Source organism: Gymnogyps californianus, chromosome 15 (genome assembly GCF_018139145.2).
Source record: "Gymnogyps californianus isolate 813 chromosome 15, ASM1813914v2, whole genome shotgun sequence".
NCBI lineage: Eukaryota > Metazoa > Chordata > Aves > Accipitriformes > Cathartidae > Gymnogyps > Gymnogyps californianus.
In genome coordinates this window covers 4,866,148-4,884,284 of record NC_059485.1, presented here as the reverse complement: position 1 = coordinate 4,884,284, position 18,137 = coordinate 4,866,148, and the positions used below count along the sequence as shown (strand labels likewise).

Genomic DNA, 18,137 nt, shown 5'->3' with positions numbered 1-18,137 from the left:
ATTGGAGTTAATGGAGGTACTGAAAGACACTGAACCAAGTGTACTTTGTTCCCTGGCACTAGCTGTATTTTTCAAAGAGCCACTGAGCAGCGTTTTGGCGAGGCAAGCCTCTTAAAAAGTGGAATAATCATGGCTCATGACAGATGTATTAGTGGTTCCTTTGACCCAGGGAGTACTAAGCATACCACAGTAGTCAAGAAATGTAGGTGTGCGGAGCTGTGGGAAGAAACCTCCCTCTCTTCACTTGGTGATAACTTCTTAGCTAAGGGATTCTGGAGCACTGCTCTGGGTGTGTGAAAAATGCTTGCGGAGATGTTGGAGCCATGATATGCTCCTGTTCTCTTTGCCATCTTAGATGTGTCAGCAAGCCCCTTGAAAGTCTGACTGCAGAGTAGACTTACCTCCATTGAACATCTCTTTCTCCTGAACACTATTACAGATGCATCGTTCACTGTAGGGAAGAGGAGAAAATTTTGAAGGAGCATAAAGAGGCATTGTTATTTGTTTTTCGTTCTTTCAGCACAAACAGAAGCCCCTTTCTACGAGGAGTGGTGGTTTCTGCTGGTGATGGCTCTCTCAAGTCTGATCCTCATCCTCCTGGTGGTGTTTGCATTGGTCCTGCATGGCCAGAGCAAGAAGTACAAGAACTGCGGCACAGGTAAGACATCGGCTCCGTGCTGTGCACACACTCTCAAGAGCTGTGGGAAATAGAAATGTCTTCCCTTTGCACCCCTAATTTCATCAGCATGGACTCTCTTGATAGGTATTTTGTTTGGCAGAAGACCTGGATCTTTTTGCTGTCTGGTTTGGTAGAAATGCCTTTTGACCATAGCCGTACTGGGCAAAGAGTGCCTGATCTTACCAGGTTTTGGATGCTAACCAGCCATGGGCTTGGATAGGGCAGCATCTGGAAGTCCCAGGGACTGTAACAAAAGCCAAGGAGTCTGGGCCAAATGCTTGGCAGAAGACCACAAAAAAGGAAGGAGCTGAGACTTCATTTAGCTTTGTCATCATTCCCTGATAGATGGGGAGAAGTAGAAAGATTCCGCTTTTCCATGGCTGTACCCGATGCAAATATTCTAGGTCTGTATGTGTGAGGACTATATCACAACTCCTTTATATTCAATAGAGTTCCCTGCATCTCACGTTCATTCCATAAGCCAAGCTGCAGTTGCTGGACTGGGGGCCAAGCAGCTAGGGTGTGTCTTGGTTATCTGAACCTGTTAAGACTCTAATGCATAATGAGCAACAAGCTTTGAATTTTCCTTTAGTTACGATTTTTACCAGTCTCCTTTCTGAAAGGTAACAGGAGTTACCTGCTCTGTAACTAGGAATGATAAAATAGTCCCCTTTCAAAATGCCTAGTTCTTGAGCTCCGAATATTGTTTTTACCTTTTCTTCTCCTTACATGATAAAGTGCTGGAAGGGTTGTTCACATAGCCTCCTCCACCTCCAGCAAGAAATTGCTCTGATGCCAGGAGGTGCCAAAAAAGGCACATTAATGAGTAGGATCAGGTAGATAGGTCTTTGCACTACCTGTTCTTAGGGATTAATGTAATGAAGGAGTCTTCCAGGCAGTATTTAGTAATTCAGTCCCAAAGTGAAGATCTTTTCTTTCTTTATAATTCACTTCTAACAAGTGTTAGAAAATCAGATTTCAGTCCCATGAGATATAAGATGTATGAATACTGTGGCATTTTACCAAGTTAATACTATTACATATTTGTATGCATAGCTCATAGGAAATCTCTCATCTTCTTCGTTTTGCTCTGTGTTTGGGGGACAGACATGAAAAGACAGGTCTGACCCGTGCTGTCAGATATCAGTGTTCACACCGAGTCTTAATGTAGCACTGAAATTGAAGCCGAGGATAAAGTACCTGCCTGCTGCAAAGTGGCAATATGCAACCGGTCTTTCTGCTCAGGACATGAGCTGAGCTCACACCTTTGGGATTACAAAGAATGAGCATGGGAGAGAATAAGCTCTTGCTATATTTGATCACAAGAAATAATATACTTTGCCATATCTTCCCTCTTCTGCCAGTCCCCTGTCCTTTTCCCCGCCTTACATTGTCCAGTGATTTCTCACATCTGTATCTTATCCTCACTACAGCTCTGACATCTTTCTCCCATTTGCTATCCACTTACCCTTTCTCTTGCTTTCTTTCCTGCCTTTTTTTTTTTCTCCTTTTCCTCTTTTTCTGCCTTTCCTAGTTTTACTTTCTCTTGCTTTGCTTCAGTCAGCATGAATGGGATTCGCAGCACCTGATTTAGGACATCTTCAGTGGCCACCTGAATTAGTCACTTAGTTTCTATTTCTAGTCAAAAGACAAGAATAAGCACTTTTGGAGCACAGTTCATCTATGCTATTTTAGATACCTCCGAATGAAATGCATCCATCCATGACTCCTCCTTTCCCCTCTTTTGGCTCCTTCTGCCCATTCACACTCCTGATAAGATCCTCTCCTTCACTCTGATTGTTCTCATTTGCCAGTAAGAAAGGTAGAGAGATTTTCAAATAATTAATGATATCATAAAACACAAAGAAGGAAATGTTAGCTCCTACAGTTGTATTTGAGGGAAAAGTGCCTTTGTCTCAGCTGAATCTTTCATTGCCTGGCTCCAGGTAAAACCATCTCCAATGTGGAAGAGTCGGTCACCCTGGATAACGGAGGCTTCACTGCTCTGGAGCTCAACAGCAGACACCTGAACATCAAGAGCACCTTCTCAAAGAAGAATGGAACCAGGTAAGAAGCTGGGAACACCACGCTCTTGGAGAAGGCTTTTATCTAGCTTCAAGCAACTGTTAAATTGGCAAAGGGGAGAGACTTGTCTGGAGGATCTAGGGAGGACTTTAATGCCCAAGTCACTGCCCCAGGCGGTGATTCTGGCTTCTAAGCATGATTTAATTGTGTCATTTCAGAGAAATTACAACATCCCATACACTCACCCTTTATGTTTCCTAGGTCTCCTCCTCGCCCAAGCCCAGGGGGGCTGCACTACTCTGATGAGGATATCTGCAACAAGTACAACGGAGCTGTGCTGACCGAGGGCTTGGGCCTGAACGAGAAGCCCTTAGAAGTGTCAGAGTCGGAGGTAAGGTTTTCCCTTTGCCTTGTCAAGTGTTGCCCAGTCACTGCAGGCATTCATTTCCCCGCTGAATCCTGGCAAGTCTTTGAAGTCCCAATCCCATACCTGCATTATACTGTGTTGTCACTGTTTGTCTGTCTTGGGGACTTTAAAATGTCCAGTTCACCAGGCTGTTCGCATCACATCTTAAAATTAAATTGTCAAAGGAAAGAATGACAAGCAGGACCCAGCCAGGGCAGATTCCAGACCTGGCCTTGGCAGATATTCACAGTTTTCCAGTGTTAATGTGGAAAGACAAGTGCAATCAGTCAGCCAGTGTGTGCTGATCTCTGGAAGGGGTGGCACATCCCCTTCTGCCTGTGGGCTGCAAACTTGGAGCACTTTTGGGAAAACTTATATATGCTGCAAAATAACCAGCTGGCTGCAGCTACTGTCTGGATGAGGTTGAAGGTGGGACACACTTTGGAATGTTGCAGTGACTGAAGTATGGGATGTGGTTTGAAGTTTTCACAGTGCCTTTTTTAGACAGCTACAGCAAACACCAAGATGCGGAAGAGTGGTCTTGAGCGGTGGTAACTGCTGCCTCTGTTACAGAGGGAGTAAGTGGGGAATGAGTAACCTGCCAGGGAGCACATGGCCGTGGCTGTGAGAGCCCAGTATTCAGGTTTCTGAACACCCTAGCCTGCAGCCTTAGTCTAACTCAAGAGGAGCCTTCTGCTCGGGTTGCCTTTAGACTCTGTTCTCCAAGGAAGGTGGGTGTATGCTGGCGTTATCCATCTGGCAGTGCTCCATCTTGTGTCTTATATCCCCTTTAAGAAGAGAGAAAGTGCTTGTGGCCTGTAAAAGTCCAACGGTGGCCAGGGGTGAACAGACAGACTTCAAGGGATATCCAGAAAGGTAAATCTGTCTCTAAAATCATGTGTTGTCAGCTGAGATCCTGACAAATCTGAACTGACAGCGCAAGAAGCGAGCAGTGGGCCAAAGCACTCCAAACTTGACCCTTCTAGCAAGAATAAATCAAGAGCAGCAAGCAGTGAAAGAAGATGACAGTTTTCATCTGTAGCATTTCTGCACCTGCAGCTACAGCTGCTTTTCCTGGCTACCTAGCTCTCACCTCCTGTTAATTACCACGGACAGCCTGCTGCTTTGTGCTGCCCTGTGGCCAACCCGTCGTGCAGGCAGCTTTCCTTGGTGTAGCTCAAGCTGCTGTCTATGCAATGCACAAGCGTTACCCTCTAGATTAAACCCATAGTGCTTTGGTCATGTCACTGTAACAACCCAGCATTAAACCTGTCATTAAAACAGTTTGCCGAGCACGATCATGAATTTAGCACTGGCGCCTTTTGACATTAATTTCAGTGCCCCGTGTGGTATTTCCTGGTAATGCGCAAAAGTCTCCTTGCAGGTCGTCATTACTGCCTTCTATATGCACTGTTTGTACAACATAGAAGAAAGTGATTTTTGTTTCTTTTTCTCAGGCTATTATTAATATTATTTGTTTACTGTGTATTGCAGTCGAGCCTGAGGGTCTCAGTTGAGATTCTAGTGTTTTTGTGAATCTGTGTGTGCATGTGAGTATGTGAACAAAATGTGCCTCCTGTTTTTCCTTGGGGCTTAGATATGCAGCCCTTCTGTATAATGTCTTTGATGCTTGGGTTTTTTTGTGGTGGGGAGTGCTTTTAGGCATGAAATGTTAATATGCTCCCAGTAGAGGTAGCAATAGGAGATGCTGCCTTTTCATCAGCCTGAAAATGCTGTTTACATTAGCTGGTACAGACAGGAGGTGAGGGTGGGTTGGGGCAGAGGTGGGTATAGATGTTTGACCACTCTCTTTTCAAGTATTCGTGTACGTATTAGCTCTTCCTGTTTATCTTTTCTGTTCTTTTTGCTTCTGTTCTCAAAGGAGATCTTAACAGAAAAGCTCTGTTTTTCAAGAATTTCAGAATTTCCATCTCTCTTAGCAGGCAGAAATGTTTCTCATTACATGAAGAGTTAAAGATATCTTTTTATGTAAGAGTTCTACACAGGTTTGGTCCTCTGCAGCAAAGGGGGTCCTGATGCTGTTTTTCTCTTAACACATCTTTTCATGGATCTCAAATTCCACTTAATGTGATGCACATAAGGGCAGGCAGGGCCAAAACCTGTGCTTTTGCTTTCAACCCACATGCCATCTTGTTGCTTAGTCTTACCCCTGTTGCCTGAGGTGTCAAGATTTTATATGGAAAAGAAGGAAGCTCACTGCCTTCAAGTCTCATGGGGTTTACTGAACATGAAGAAGTCTGCGAGAAACGCTCGGGCTGACTGACTGCACTTACAGCACAGCTGCCTGGGAGCCTTCCTCCGAGCTCCCTTCTGATGAGGAGAGCAAGAGAGAAACAAAGAGAAAATCAAGCAGACCAGGCAGTACTCTTAACATTCATAAATCAAGTGGTTAACTTACTCCATGTCATGAAAGGCAAGCACCAGTACTGTTAATGAGGTTAAGGTAGTTTAATTGGCAGGTATGGAGCAAAAGAGTGCTAAGAGTGTAATTTCTAAATGATTAATAATAATAGGCTTTTAGATAATGAGTCAAGCGGATGAGGCTCTCGACAGATAGTCTGAAGGAATTTGGTGTTCACCATGTACAGAAATTTGATGATATATCTGCAGTGTCATCCAGCCATGGAAGAGCAGTTGTACAGGAGGGGAGGGGAGGATGGTGTTTGTTTGTTTGTTCTCACATGTCCTTCTGGTCTTCCAAAACCAGTTTTCAGGCGATAATATTCTCACAGATTGCACACATTATCAGTCAGTGCTGAATGCTGGCGATGCTCTGGTCTTCCCAGCTGCTCTCTGCAGTCTGACTGACTTTTGCTTTCTCAGCTCTGTAGGAAGATATTATAAATTTCCACTTAACACTTAATAGGGAATATGGTTTAACTTGTTTCCAATAAAGTTCTCCAATGATTTTGACAAATTCGGCACCATGTGGAAACCAGCTGCAGGTGACACATTAAATAAGCAAGGGTTCCCATGTCCGGAGAAATCTTTTTGCATATTAGGTTACCTTGTCTCTTACAGCATATTCCTTTTGTGTCAACCAAAACAAACTGCTCCCATCTACATTTTTAGAAATAATCCAATAAAGTTGTTTCTTATGCAGTCACTTTAAAAAAAAAAAAAGATAATTGGAACTATTTTCAAATTTCACATGGACTAAGCTAGCCAACCGTGGTCGCTGACTTGCCTCTGAACAGCACTTGTGCATTTCGTGCTATCAATAAAATACTTAAATAGCCTCTTATTTTCTGTATTTGTTGTTTCATAGGCATCCATGCACCTTTGGTTGACAGTCTGTAATGTCACTGCACACCCAATCACGCCCCAGCCTATGGAGGTTTCCAAGGTAACAAAGCCACAGTCGCACGGAAGGGAGAAAACAGAAAACAAAGCAAAAAGCCCTGCAGCATTTCTATTTACTCAATAGTTTAAAAACCACTAAAAAGTAATCCTCTAGTATAAGCTGTCTGTATTGTCATGCAAAACAGGTTTATCTTGCTACTCCTTGATTTTCCTCAGGGCAGTGAGGGATGTGGGATGGCAACTTAGAGAATTCCTTGCTGGTAAGGGTGGTTATTAGTACCTTGTTCGGAGCAGACCTTAGAAGATACTTTAGAAACATGGATGGAATAGTCAGTTTCTGCCTCTTCTGAAGGAAACACAAAGAAAACAGGTTGTATCAACACTAACAAGTAGGTTATCCTTTCCAGCATCAGTGCTAATGATGGTGAAAGGCTGAAGTTAGTGCAGCTACATATGTTTCATGAAAGTCGCTTCTGAAAGGCAGTGGCCTTACGTACACCGAATCAGTGTTCTCTTTCAGTTGGTATAATGGACTAATTAGAGGACAGATTATCAGCAGGTGGTATTGTTTTAAATTCCTTCTTTCTGTTCACGGCAAGTCCAAGTGACACCGTATTTCAGATGGCAGCAGCCCATCTGAAAGTGTTCCCAGTATTTCTCCTCTTTATTATGTTGACTTCTGGCAATCTCGAAAGAACTTGGCTTAGGTACAGAAATTATATTGGTTTTGTAAGTGAGTATTTTTCTGCTAGCGATGGACAGAAATCAAGTGGCTGCATCACGATTATTATACCTATGAAGTCATGTATCAGTCTTCTGGATACAACTTCTTCTCAGCATTTCTTCTTAGACCTTCCAGCCTTTTAGTTGTCTCTCTGTTTCTATATGTCTGTGGGGACATCAGGAAGACCAGTAAGGAGCCACTAGAAGTTTGTGGGCTTTTTTCTCCTTATGCTTATGACACCTCAACTCAGCTGTGATCCATCTTTTCAGCAGGGGCTTGTTTCTTTGGGGGGTGGCTGAGCATGTTCGAGTCAGTAAGAGTGTTGCTGGATTGGGAAAGGAGTCAGAAGATGTGGCAAGGGCAGTGGTAGAGTTGTGTCTTTGATGGAGGGAGCACATCCACGATAGCTAGAGGAGTTCACACCTTCAGGTGCTGCTTCTGGTGAGTGATCCGTAACCCCCTGCCTCTGCTCAGTTTGTAGAGACTTTTCCTCTGGATGCCCACATCATCCCTCAGCTTCCCAGGTACTTTTTACCTTAATGTTAGACTGTGGAGCTGCAACATAATGTTTCGAGATGTAGGTGGGTGCAAAGTGCAACACCTTGATTCTTGATAAGAGCAGAGAAAACCAGGGTTTGGGGATCTTTTGGTCTGCAGGTAAAGTTGGTTGCGTCTGCAGCTGAGGACCAGCCTGCCTGAGCTATTGCTGCCACACTCTGCCGTGCTGCCACATCTGCAGTCATCAGAGGCACTCTTGTTGGAGCCCCTTACAAAAATAGACAGGGCAGTGCTGGCAGGATGTTCCCTGCAGCGGTGCCAAGACTCCGGAGCTGCTCTCTGCACCCACTGGCTGTGAAGTGGTCCAAATGTGGGGATATTCCAGGCATGCCGCAAAAACCACCTGTTCAGGAAGGTCTTTGGAGGGAGCCGGGTGTTGGCTTCCCGAGGCTGGCAGCTGGTGCAAAGGAGCGTTTTTCTAGGAGATAGACTTACTGAGTTCCTTCTGGAATAATTATTAAATGCTGGTAGGGTTTTGTTGTAATATTAATTACGTGTCAAGGCACCTGAAGCTTTGCATTCTTAAAATAATCAAACAGTACATAATTCCGAAAGAGCCAAAGCATGGGTAAGAGTGGAAGGGAAATTTTGCAAAGCTGCAAAGAGCTGCTTTGCTCAGATTTTTGGAAAACTCTGGGAAAAATTTCTCAGCCCCGTCCATCACTCCCTGTGCTGGAAAATGGGTACGAAATAGTATCGAAGCAGCTATCTAAGCAAAGAAGTGGGATGATGGATGCGGTGCCCTTTTCAAACGATGGTTCGCAAGGCATTTGAGGATTGTTCTTCAGAGACCATTAAAAAGGAGCTTTAGAGTAGGAGAGACTAGTTGTGTGGCAGGCAGGATCAAGAAGGATGTGTGTACACTGTGTGGTGTCATAGATCAGAACGATAGCAACCTTTTGAAACTAATTGCAGCAACTAACAGTTACGAGCTGCACTTACCCGTCTCTCTCTTGTATGTCTTAGGCAGCTACTACTTTGATATTTAATTGCCTTTAGAATCAGCTATGTAGATTATCAAGAGGGGAAAAAAAAGGAATAAAAGCTTTTGCATGCTCAAACCAGAGATTTTGAGAGAAGGCATGAGATATGGAAATGACTGGGTAAATGCTTGTATGCTGTATGGGATGTGGCTGTTATTGGTGGGAACATTAGCGCGAACAGAAGGAAAATGTGCGCTTGGATACCGTGGGCAAGGCTTTGCCGTGGTCTCTGTGCTCGGAGGAGATGTACGAGCCCTCTGTGATTCCTCCAGCTGTATCACAGCAGTAGTACTTCAGAGGAGGGGCAGATGCACAAAGCTTATCTGGTTACATCTCAATAGAGCTCCCGCTCGATATTGATATGAGCTTTGAAGCTATCCAGCCACCGTGCATAAATGTTTCAGGGGTAAGATCCACTCGGAACACAGGGCTGTGCCTGAGCTGTCCCAAGAGAGCAATCCCTCCTGCCTGGCAGTTCTTCTTTTCCAGATTTTGCGTTCTGTTTCTTCTGCCGCCGCTGGTGGTGCGCCTTGTTGTACCACCAATAATCAGCTGGAACATACAGATAGAGTTGTTTGCCTGAAAAAAACTGTGATTTTGCTTAATTCCCTTTCAGTGATATAACTAATTTTCAATACTTAATGGAGCTTGCAAGCCAAACTCAGAGTACTATGCAGGTGGCCTGGACTGACCACCACAAACAGCAGCACGTCTGGCTAACTTCAGTGTGTTTGCAGGGAAGACATTCTTTCTGTGCTTGCATCAGAAGAAGCGATACTCTCAATGGCAATTGTAATTGCAGTCGTGTCAATTATGTGATTGAAAGCTGTTGGTTTCCCTATGCCGTCTCTACACTTCCCTGCATCTTCTGTCAAAACAGGAACTCCTAGCTCCTGCTGCATCGTTCTGCAGTCAATTATAAGGGGTTTCTCTGCATCTCTTATCACCAGCATTCGTTGGGGGACTCTCCTTCCAGCAGCAAAGCCTGGCTAAACCACAGCACAGTGCTTTTCTACAGTCCAGCATGTATTACACTTTGGACTGCAAACCATCCTACTCTACAATTACAGCTTTTGTCAGCTGGTGGTATTAAACTTGTCTCTAATTTCTTTGAGTGGAACAGGCTAAATCATAGATGCTAATGGCTGATTTTTTTGTTTGGTTTTTTTTTTTCCCCCTGATGCTCCAGGCCACTGACTCGGATTATGAAGATGAGTTGCCAAAGCACTCCTTTGTGAACCATTACATGAGCGACCCCACGTACTACAACTCATGGAAGCGGCAGCAGAAAGGAGTGAAGCACCCAGCATCCTATAGATACGAGGAGTGTGCCGCCAGCGAGACAGAACCCTATTTCCAGACTGTGATCACGACACAGAGCTCAGGAGGGGTGTACACCCCAACGGGACAGCCCGCGCCCAGCTCCCGGACTCCAGTGACAGGGTTCTCCTCCTTCGTCTGAGATGGGGCTGGAGGATACAGTCGAACCGCCGGCGGCACGTGGGGGGACCCGTCGCAGTGACTGTGTGTGTGTGACCGGTGCGGTGAACTGTGGGTAACTTCTCTATCAGGGTAGAAACGGATGGGGACACGGATGAGGCTGGGTTGTTTTTTTTTTTTCTGAAGACAATCAACTCTAAAAATATGGAGCTGAACTAGCTGAACCTTTGTTTAAAAAAAAAAGAAAAAAAAAAGGAATTCTGAAAAGTGATGATTTTAACCACTTGTGAATAGTAGGGGTTTTTTAACCGCTTTTTGTAACACTGCTTCAGGAAGCAGCTCCCATGCCCTTCTCTTCCCTCTTTCTTTCTCTCCCTTCCTTCTGTTCCCCTGTTCCCAAACAAGGAGGTGAATTCCCTAGATGCAATGAGTGACTTTGTGATGTGATTTGAAGAGAAAACATAAAACCTCCCGGGCTCCTTTTTCTTCCTTTTTCTCTACTCTTTTTTTTTCCTTTTTAGTTTTTCCCTGTCATCAAGATCAAGTAGGAAAACATAGAAAAGGGACAAATTTTTACGTGAAAAGCAGACACCTCCTGTCTCCTCTTCTCATTGCTGGTCCCCACATTAGGAGCACTGGCTGATCAACTTAGGCTCAGATGTGTCACTGGGTCTGCTCTAGGCTCACTACTGGTGTATTTATACTGAATTACTGACCTGCTTTTCTTTCTTGTTCAAATGGGACCTGCTGCATTCCTTAAATATTCCAACTCCAGGGCCTTTGGAAGAGGACATGGCTCAAAAGAGCACTGTAGGCAGCGGTGGGTGAAGCAAGTGGGAAGAATTCAGATGCAAGGTCAGTTTATTTTTGGTATGGCTCTAATCCTCCCTCGTGGACTGCATGTGCCATTTGAATTGGTCATTTTTTAAAAGTCAAAGGACACAACCCAGCAAGCCAGAGGAATCTTTCAATTAAGATTGCAGTGACGAGCTAGAGAGTCTACTAATTGATGAGGTTTTTGATCATCAAAGTTATCCTGCCCTGTCAATAGAAGTTGAGCATTCTTTCTCACCCAGACTCTGCAGTGCTGCTTACTGGTCTGTAAAAAAGTACACGGTAGCTGGGTTTGCTTGATTTTATTTTTTTAGTACAAAGACACGTGGGTGAGTTTTGGTGTCCACAGGTGCCTTTTATTGAATCTTCAGCTTCGTATCTGGGAGAAGCAACAAAATGTCTCCAAATAAAGCTAACCAGGTTTTTCAAGCATTAGGGTCATGAATTACCTTGTGCACGTTTACAGTCTGCTTTGTGCACTTGAAGCTACAGCCTTTGGAAAGAAGAGATGGGATTTTTAGTTTATTTTCCATCCTTTTGTGTAGCTCCCTTTTTGTTTTCTTCTTTTCTATCCTCTTCCTGAGTCTGTCATGTTTAGCAGCAAGTTGTTTACTCGCAAGGAAGTCGTCAGGGGTTTCAAGAATCCAAGCCCAGCCCTTGGACCTAGCAACAGTCCTGGATCACCAAGCTTTTTACCACAAGAGTTTGAAAGGTGAATTTGGAAGTAGGCAAGTCCTTGCCACTCCAGCGTCTGCATTTCCTCCCGGGTGGGTGTAGGTCAGCCAGGAAAATTGATGTCTTGCTGCTTGCTAACATCCCATCAGGGCACGTGTGGGCACTGTTACTATTGCAAATTGTCCCTGTCCCCTCTGGAGGGATGTGGGACAGCTGTGGCAGGGGGTGGCGGTGCCTTCAAGGCAGGTTGTTGAAACCAACGTGGGGTTGATTTTGGTGGCTGCCTGTTCCTGCCCATGGGGGCTGGTTAGAAGTAGCCTGGTGGCACCTCACCTGAACAGTTGAGGTCCAAGGGCAAGCTCAGCCCTGCCGTCACTTTTCAGTGCTCCTTGAACAGGGCAAATGATCTTAGAACTGCTTTTACTCTTTGGCACTGCCTCTGAGCACTGCTGCTCTTGGTGCATATAGATTCTGGATAGCTTTGGCACTGGATTGCTGTTCCTCTCCAAAGGCTTCAGAAAGAAAAAGTTCAAAACCAAAAACTCCAGTGGGTGTGTTCAAGGGCTTTTGAGTTTGGGATAATGATTCACAGCTCATTAGATGGCAAGGGACATGCAAAGACACGGGCTTGAGCCAAAACCCTATGAGCCATCCCCCTCTCTGCACCTGGATAGGATATGTGTGGGATGGAGAAGGGGCTCCAGAGAGGATGACGTGGAGCTTACTGCGAAGAGGAATGCAAAGCAAACAAAAAACCCACTGCCTTCTGTGCACTTTGACTGTTCTATTAAGCCATATGGACTTTGCTTTAATTACTGAACTGACAAAAGTTTGTTTGCAGTCTGAGTTTTTTGTTTCTTAGGCACAATTATCTGTGTGACTTTCTGATTTGTTTTCTTTCTCCTTTGTTATTTCCTGCATCAGATTACGTATTTTAAACACCTTGTTTTATATACATGTGACATAGCAATGCAATTGCTGTTGGAATTTTAATGGCACTTATCCAACAGGTATGAGAGGTAGTGCTACAGGAGGAGCCTTTCAAGGACCACTAAGGACTTAGGGATATAGATTAGTAGAAAGTAGATCCAACACCGAAGAGCTTGCTCCAAAGGAAAGCGTAGTGCGAGTAGCTCCATATCTCCTGAATATTGCCAGATCTGAATTGGTGTAAGGTGCAGTTACTCCCTGGGGCTGATCTGATACCACATTGAGCAAAAAAGCAAGGAAACCATGGGGAATAAAGGAAACGGACTTTGTGGCCACTGCTCCACTGAAGGACAACATGGGGAGCAGCATGAGCTATACAAAGCAAGGAGAAGAAACTATTCCTTTTTTCTCAGAACCATCTGCAACTAAAAAGCCTGAGCTTGCTGAGGACCTGCTGAGTTGGCTGTATGGCCCTTTTCTTCTGACTGCTGCCGAAATAGCAAGTTAGGTGTGATTCCTTTAGGACCTGTTGATCTGAATAAAGGTATTTCTGTTCCATTCCAGTCCACACTATTGTCACTCTCGGTTATGTTTTGTTTAGGAGTTGGCTTTTCTTACATGCGGGTTTATTTTACTTAGGCAATTGCAGAGCATGGAAGTGCACTGCTCTGCTCACCCCTAAGATGAGCGTAGGATGCGTGTTCTGCTGCCCAGGATCCTGTATAGCTACATGCATGATGCCTGTGCCTTCTTGTTAACGTGCTGTACTTGTAAAATGTGATTAATAGGTAGGTTTATTTACCTCAGATATCAGGTAAATTGTTCTATCTGGAAGGAAACACTCCATCAGTTAGCAAGAAAGCTCTATTTCATAGCTGTAATCTTTGGGAATCACAGCCTTGAAATATGACTTTTAAACATTAGTTGTCATGTTGCAGTAACTTCACCCATCAAATCCACTCCTGTTTCCATCTTTCTGTTTAGAACAGTCTTGAAAAATGGCTTATATTTAAAACGCCTTCTTAGGATATTTTATTTGTATTTATTTATTTACTTTCCCATGTTTCTCAGGTCTCTTGGTGGCTGTTACTAAAAAATAAAAACAGCGTCATGAAATGACCAAGGGAGACATTTCAGGGAACAGTTTAATAGGAGCTCGTTTTTCATGCAATAGCCATGGAAATATCCAATTTCCTGCAGGAGAAAAGTGCCCAAGTCTTCACCCCCCTCCCAGGGCTGAGATGACACCAGCCACCACCGTCAGCAATGCTCCCGGCACTCCCAACGGCACCGAACCTCAGGTCATCCCTATCATAAATCACGTGCAAAAGTGCACGTAAGTGAAGGAGCTGTACTGTTCCAGCCCACTCTAAGTGGAGCATTTTATCCCCCAAAAGTCCGTATCACACGTGGTGTCTCCCCCACCACAGCCCACAACCTTGGGTGGAGTATTTTCCATTCCCATCTTTTAATGCTCCGATGCTGGTGCACGACCAGCGCTGCTGGGGTGCGAGCGGCAGCAGTGAGAGGGGACAGGAGAGGGCACTGTTTTACTTTCAGCAGTGACAGTCTCTTTTTCCCCGCCCTGGGAGTCACCCGTGTGAAACCCCTTCGTGGGGAGGGCAGGGAGAAGCGAGAGCACAGAGCAAAGGGTTTCATCAGCATTTACTAAAGGAATCACACTGTGGCCAGTGGTCGCACTTTTGGAAGCAGTTGGCATTACTGGAGAGAAGGAAAAAACCATACAGAAAAAGAAACTAATCCATTACCCAAAAAGATTTTTTTTTTCCCCTCTTCATTTTGAGTGTTAAAGCCAGTGATGCTTTGCAGATGGGCCAAGATCTCATTTTTCCTGCTTATACTCAGGTCTCTGCCAGAAGCTGCTGTAGCAATTGTTTAGAATAAATATCCAAGTCTGTCTTGACATGGGGATACATTTATTATCCTTGTCATAGCTTCCCTCAAGAAATCCATTGGGTCATCCAAAGATTATCCAATCTGCTTTCCAAAAAGGGAGGAGAGATAGCTGTTTATACGTACAGAGCACTGGTGTCTTCTCCCACTTGCTGTTTTCAGATAAGCAGGGCAACTTGTTTCAGAAAAATCCTTTTAGAAAAGGAATTTGTTAGGAAACTTCAAAAAAAAAAAACCACACCAAAAAAACCCACAACAAAGATAACCTTTGGCAGGGCCGTTAGAAATCTTGAAGTCCTAGAAACCTGTGACATGTAAGACTGAATATGATCCCAAGACCTCCTATCTTTAGTGATCTCCTTTATCAATAGCAGCCAGAAGGGCACATGCAATGAGGGGTTATATTTGGAGAGGAAAAGCCATCACAGGACAGTTGCTAGATGGGCAGGTTGTACTGCAAACGGCTTCATTCAACCTGGAGTTCCTGCTAGTTCAATCACATTTCTTAGGTTGTTTTTATAGGTTTTTGCCAGCGTGTGTGGAGCCCGTACATCATCATGGCGTTACTAGAGGTCACGTGGGGAGAGGTATGTTGCTGTGGTGTTTACACAAAGCCACACGCATGACAATGTGGTTGCACACTGTCCATTGAAACCCCCTTACAGAAAGCCACCCTTGAATTAGGAGCACATTCACCCCAAGACTGAACACGTTGGGCTGGCCATGGGCTTTAAATGGCTCCACCTGAGAAGTCAGGTCTTCAGTTCTTCGTATTTCTGCACTCCGTTTCTTCTCCCCAACGTCTCTACCCCCAGCCCTCCCAGACAAATAAAGTTGGCTTGCACTTTGTGAAGGTATAAAGTTTGCCGCCCCCGGTAGCAGAGCCACAACTGATAAGCACATACACGACACATGGGACAGGTGAGATATGTTTGAACAAGGGGTGAAATACCACTGCGACTTGAGATTCGGGCTCTGACTCAGAATTTTATCTTCTCAAAGCTGCCACCTGCCCATTTTAAATGGCCCTGGAGCCTCAAGACTTGGCAGGAAATGCATTATTTTGATGCTATTTGATCACTGTGCACTTTCTTGGGGCTTGAATTGCTGGATATAGAGACTGGAATGGGGTTACAGAGCTTTATATCGAAGCGTTTTCCCATTTATGTCTGATTCTCTAGATCTAGGAATGAAACCTTTCTGCTAACGCGACGTGGTGGCATTCTGCAGGTGGGGCACCTGGGAAGTGCCACCAGCGCTCCCCTCTTGATGTCGTTAAGGTCCTGGGCAGTGCTGGGACCTGTCCCGGTGCAGTGGGAGTTCTCGGGTAGCAGAAAGGTGCAAGGACATGGTATTATGGTGAATTTGTAGCTGGTCACTTTGCCACTCTTCGGGTGGAGTCCATCCTCTGATTTGGTATCTGCCGTCAGTTTAGGAGTAGGACCACCTTACACAGTTGTGTTTGAGTTACCCTTCGGTGTACTATGGTTATCGGATCGTTGCTTTTACTTCAGTGTCTCCTTGGGGATTTGCCCTGGATTTTTGTTCCACACCTCTTGTTAGCCTCACCTTCACCACTTCACTATTTTATATGAGAAAGTTACTTCTTCTTTTGCAAATTTGCTTCTAATTAAATGAACCCTTTTTGAAACATGTGTGTGCTCGGTACATTTATTTTGGGGAGGGGAAAAAAATATTTTCCAGCCTCTTCTGTTATTTTTGGCTTGAAGAAGTTTCTGGGTGCCTTGCCAGTGTGCTCACGAGTTAACAGCTCAGGACGGTGAAAACTTAATACGAGCTGAAATTCTTCACTGTTAGTTCTGGACTGTAAAATCTTACAATCCCCCACTGCTTTTTAGCTAAAATGACACTCTCAAATAGTTTCCACCTAAAATTTGATCAGCCTTAAATATTTTGTTATTTTGCAGTGATAAACTTCCTCCAGATCCTTAATATAAGAGAGTCGAAACCTACTCAGAAATGGAAACCCATGGGGCCACCATTTTGTACGCCTTCGTATCCTCGCAAATAATATTTGTCCTCCCCTGCAGCGTTGTAGCAGCTGTTAATCGGCTCCCACAAACGTGCTGATGTTGGGGAGGCCGGGCCAGATCCCAGCTGGGAGAAACCAGGGCAGCTCTGTTATTCCAGGGTGGTTGGTGGTGCTTTTCACCAGCTGAGCATCTGCCCTAGAGAAGTAAACTACACACAGCCGGGTCAGCTACAGCTTTGGTGGGAGAAATAAGGGTGAGAAATCAATGTTTTCCAAGTGGGGGGGGGGGGGAAAGTCCAACTGCTAAGGAAAGAACTCGTATTTTCTTGCTCCTGAAAGGGATATTATAAATAATGCAGTGTTGTATAAATACAGGCAGCCCTCTGTGGCTGGTAGCTTGTGATAACCCAGAGGTATCAATGTACCCATTTTGAAGATGAAAATCCTCACGCCGTAGCATTTTGTGAACAAGATGTTATTCTGCAAAATTGCCCTAAGATGCAGAAGTGCTTTTTTGAGGTCATTCAGCTCCGAAGTGTATCATCCTCCCGCTTCCAGCCCTTACTCTTCTCAGGAAGTGTTTCCTCCGCACATGTTTTTGTGGTTAGGATTGGAGCACAGACATAAACACGGGAGTGGATGGGAAATCTGCCATGGCATTTGCAGCCTAAACAATACCAGAAAGATTGGCTTCCCGCCCTGCCCTGAACAGCACAAGCAATGGCTGGACTGAATCGAGTAATCTGGGCTTTCATTACTGACCCTTTTCCTGCTATTTGTCTCATTTGTTTCCTCTTCTTCCCTCTGTGTTTTTGCTCCAGGGTTATTTATTTTTCTCCTTGCTCTTTTTTTTTCTTTTTTTTTTTTTAATGCCTGCCTCTTGGTTTGGTTTTTTTTCTCTCCTCCTCTCGCCTCGCCAATTATTTTCATTTCAAACTTGCATTTCCCACAAAATCAAAAGGAACTTTATCTGAACACATGTTTTTGTTGGGTTTTTGTTTACTTCCACTGTGCCCCAAGAACAGGAGTCCTTTTGCTTTGTTGTCTTATTTCACTGGAAATGCAGGGCATCTCCCTCTAAGCCAAGGTGACTTCCCGGGCTGGTAGAGACCTTCATTAAGTAGGCAATTGGCATGTTCATCACCGTTCGTTAACGAGTTAGGATAATCCGAAGTCAGATGAGTCTGACGTGTGAAGTCATTCTGCAAGGTTTTACAAAGCAAATTTCTCAGCAGCACTGAAACTGGTGAAGTCATTTGCAGAATCAGAGAATCTGCACCTATATATGGAGAAACGAGCAAACTGCAAACTATCAGTGCGTGACAGTGACACTAATGTGTCAGAGGAAGAAGCGCCCAACGCCCATGATGTCGTTCAAAGGTACTTCCCAGCATTGTGCAACTTCTAGGGAGTTTAGTGCACCATTCATGCCGATCTGGTTCAGACACGCACCCTAGCAAAGCAACAGTGCACACAGCGGTGAAGCCACGGGCTTGTTCTTCACCCTGAGCCTTGATAATCTGAGTTCATGCAAATGCTTGCACTTTGTGCACTGAACAGATGGTGCAGATAAGGCTAAAAGGCACGTCTGAAAAAAAGCATGTGTAATACAGCCTGGGGCCTCATGCCAAGAGTGATAAAATGCCTTACAA

The 18,137-nt window shown here is 44.6% G+C and overlaps 1 protein-coding gene across 2 annotated transcripts in view; it reads left to right on the top strand.

Annotated features, from left to right (window-relative positions):
• Nucleotides 1-10,354, top strand: part of SDK1 (sidekick cell adhesion molecule 1) — a 413,144-nt gene extending 402,790 nt beyond the window's left edge. For both annotated transcript variants that reach the window (XM_050905714.1, XM_050905715.1), the window contains 4 exons: nucleotides 521-658; nucleotides 2,626-2,746; nucleotides 2,966-3,095; nucleotides 9,889-10,354. In XM_050905714.1, coding sequence (XP_050761671.1) covers nucleotides 521-658; nucleotides 2,626-2,746; nucleotides 2,966-3,095; nucleotides 9,889-10,161 — 662 coding nt within the window. In that variant the 3' untranslated portion in view covers nucleotides 10,162-10,354. The remainder of the gene's footprint in view (nucleotides 1-520; nucleotides 659-2,625; nucleotides 2,747-2,965; nucleotides 3,096-9,888) is intronic.
• The last annotated feature ends 7,783 nt before the right edge of the window (nucleotides 10,355-18,137 follow it).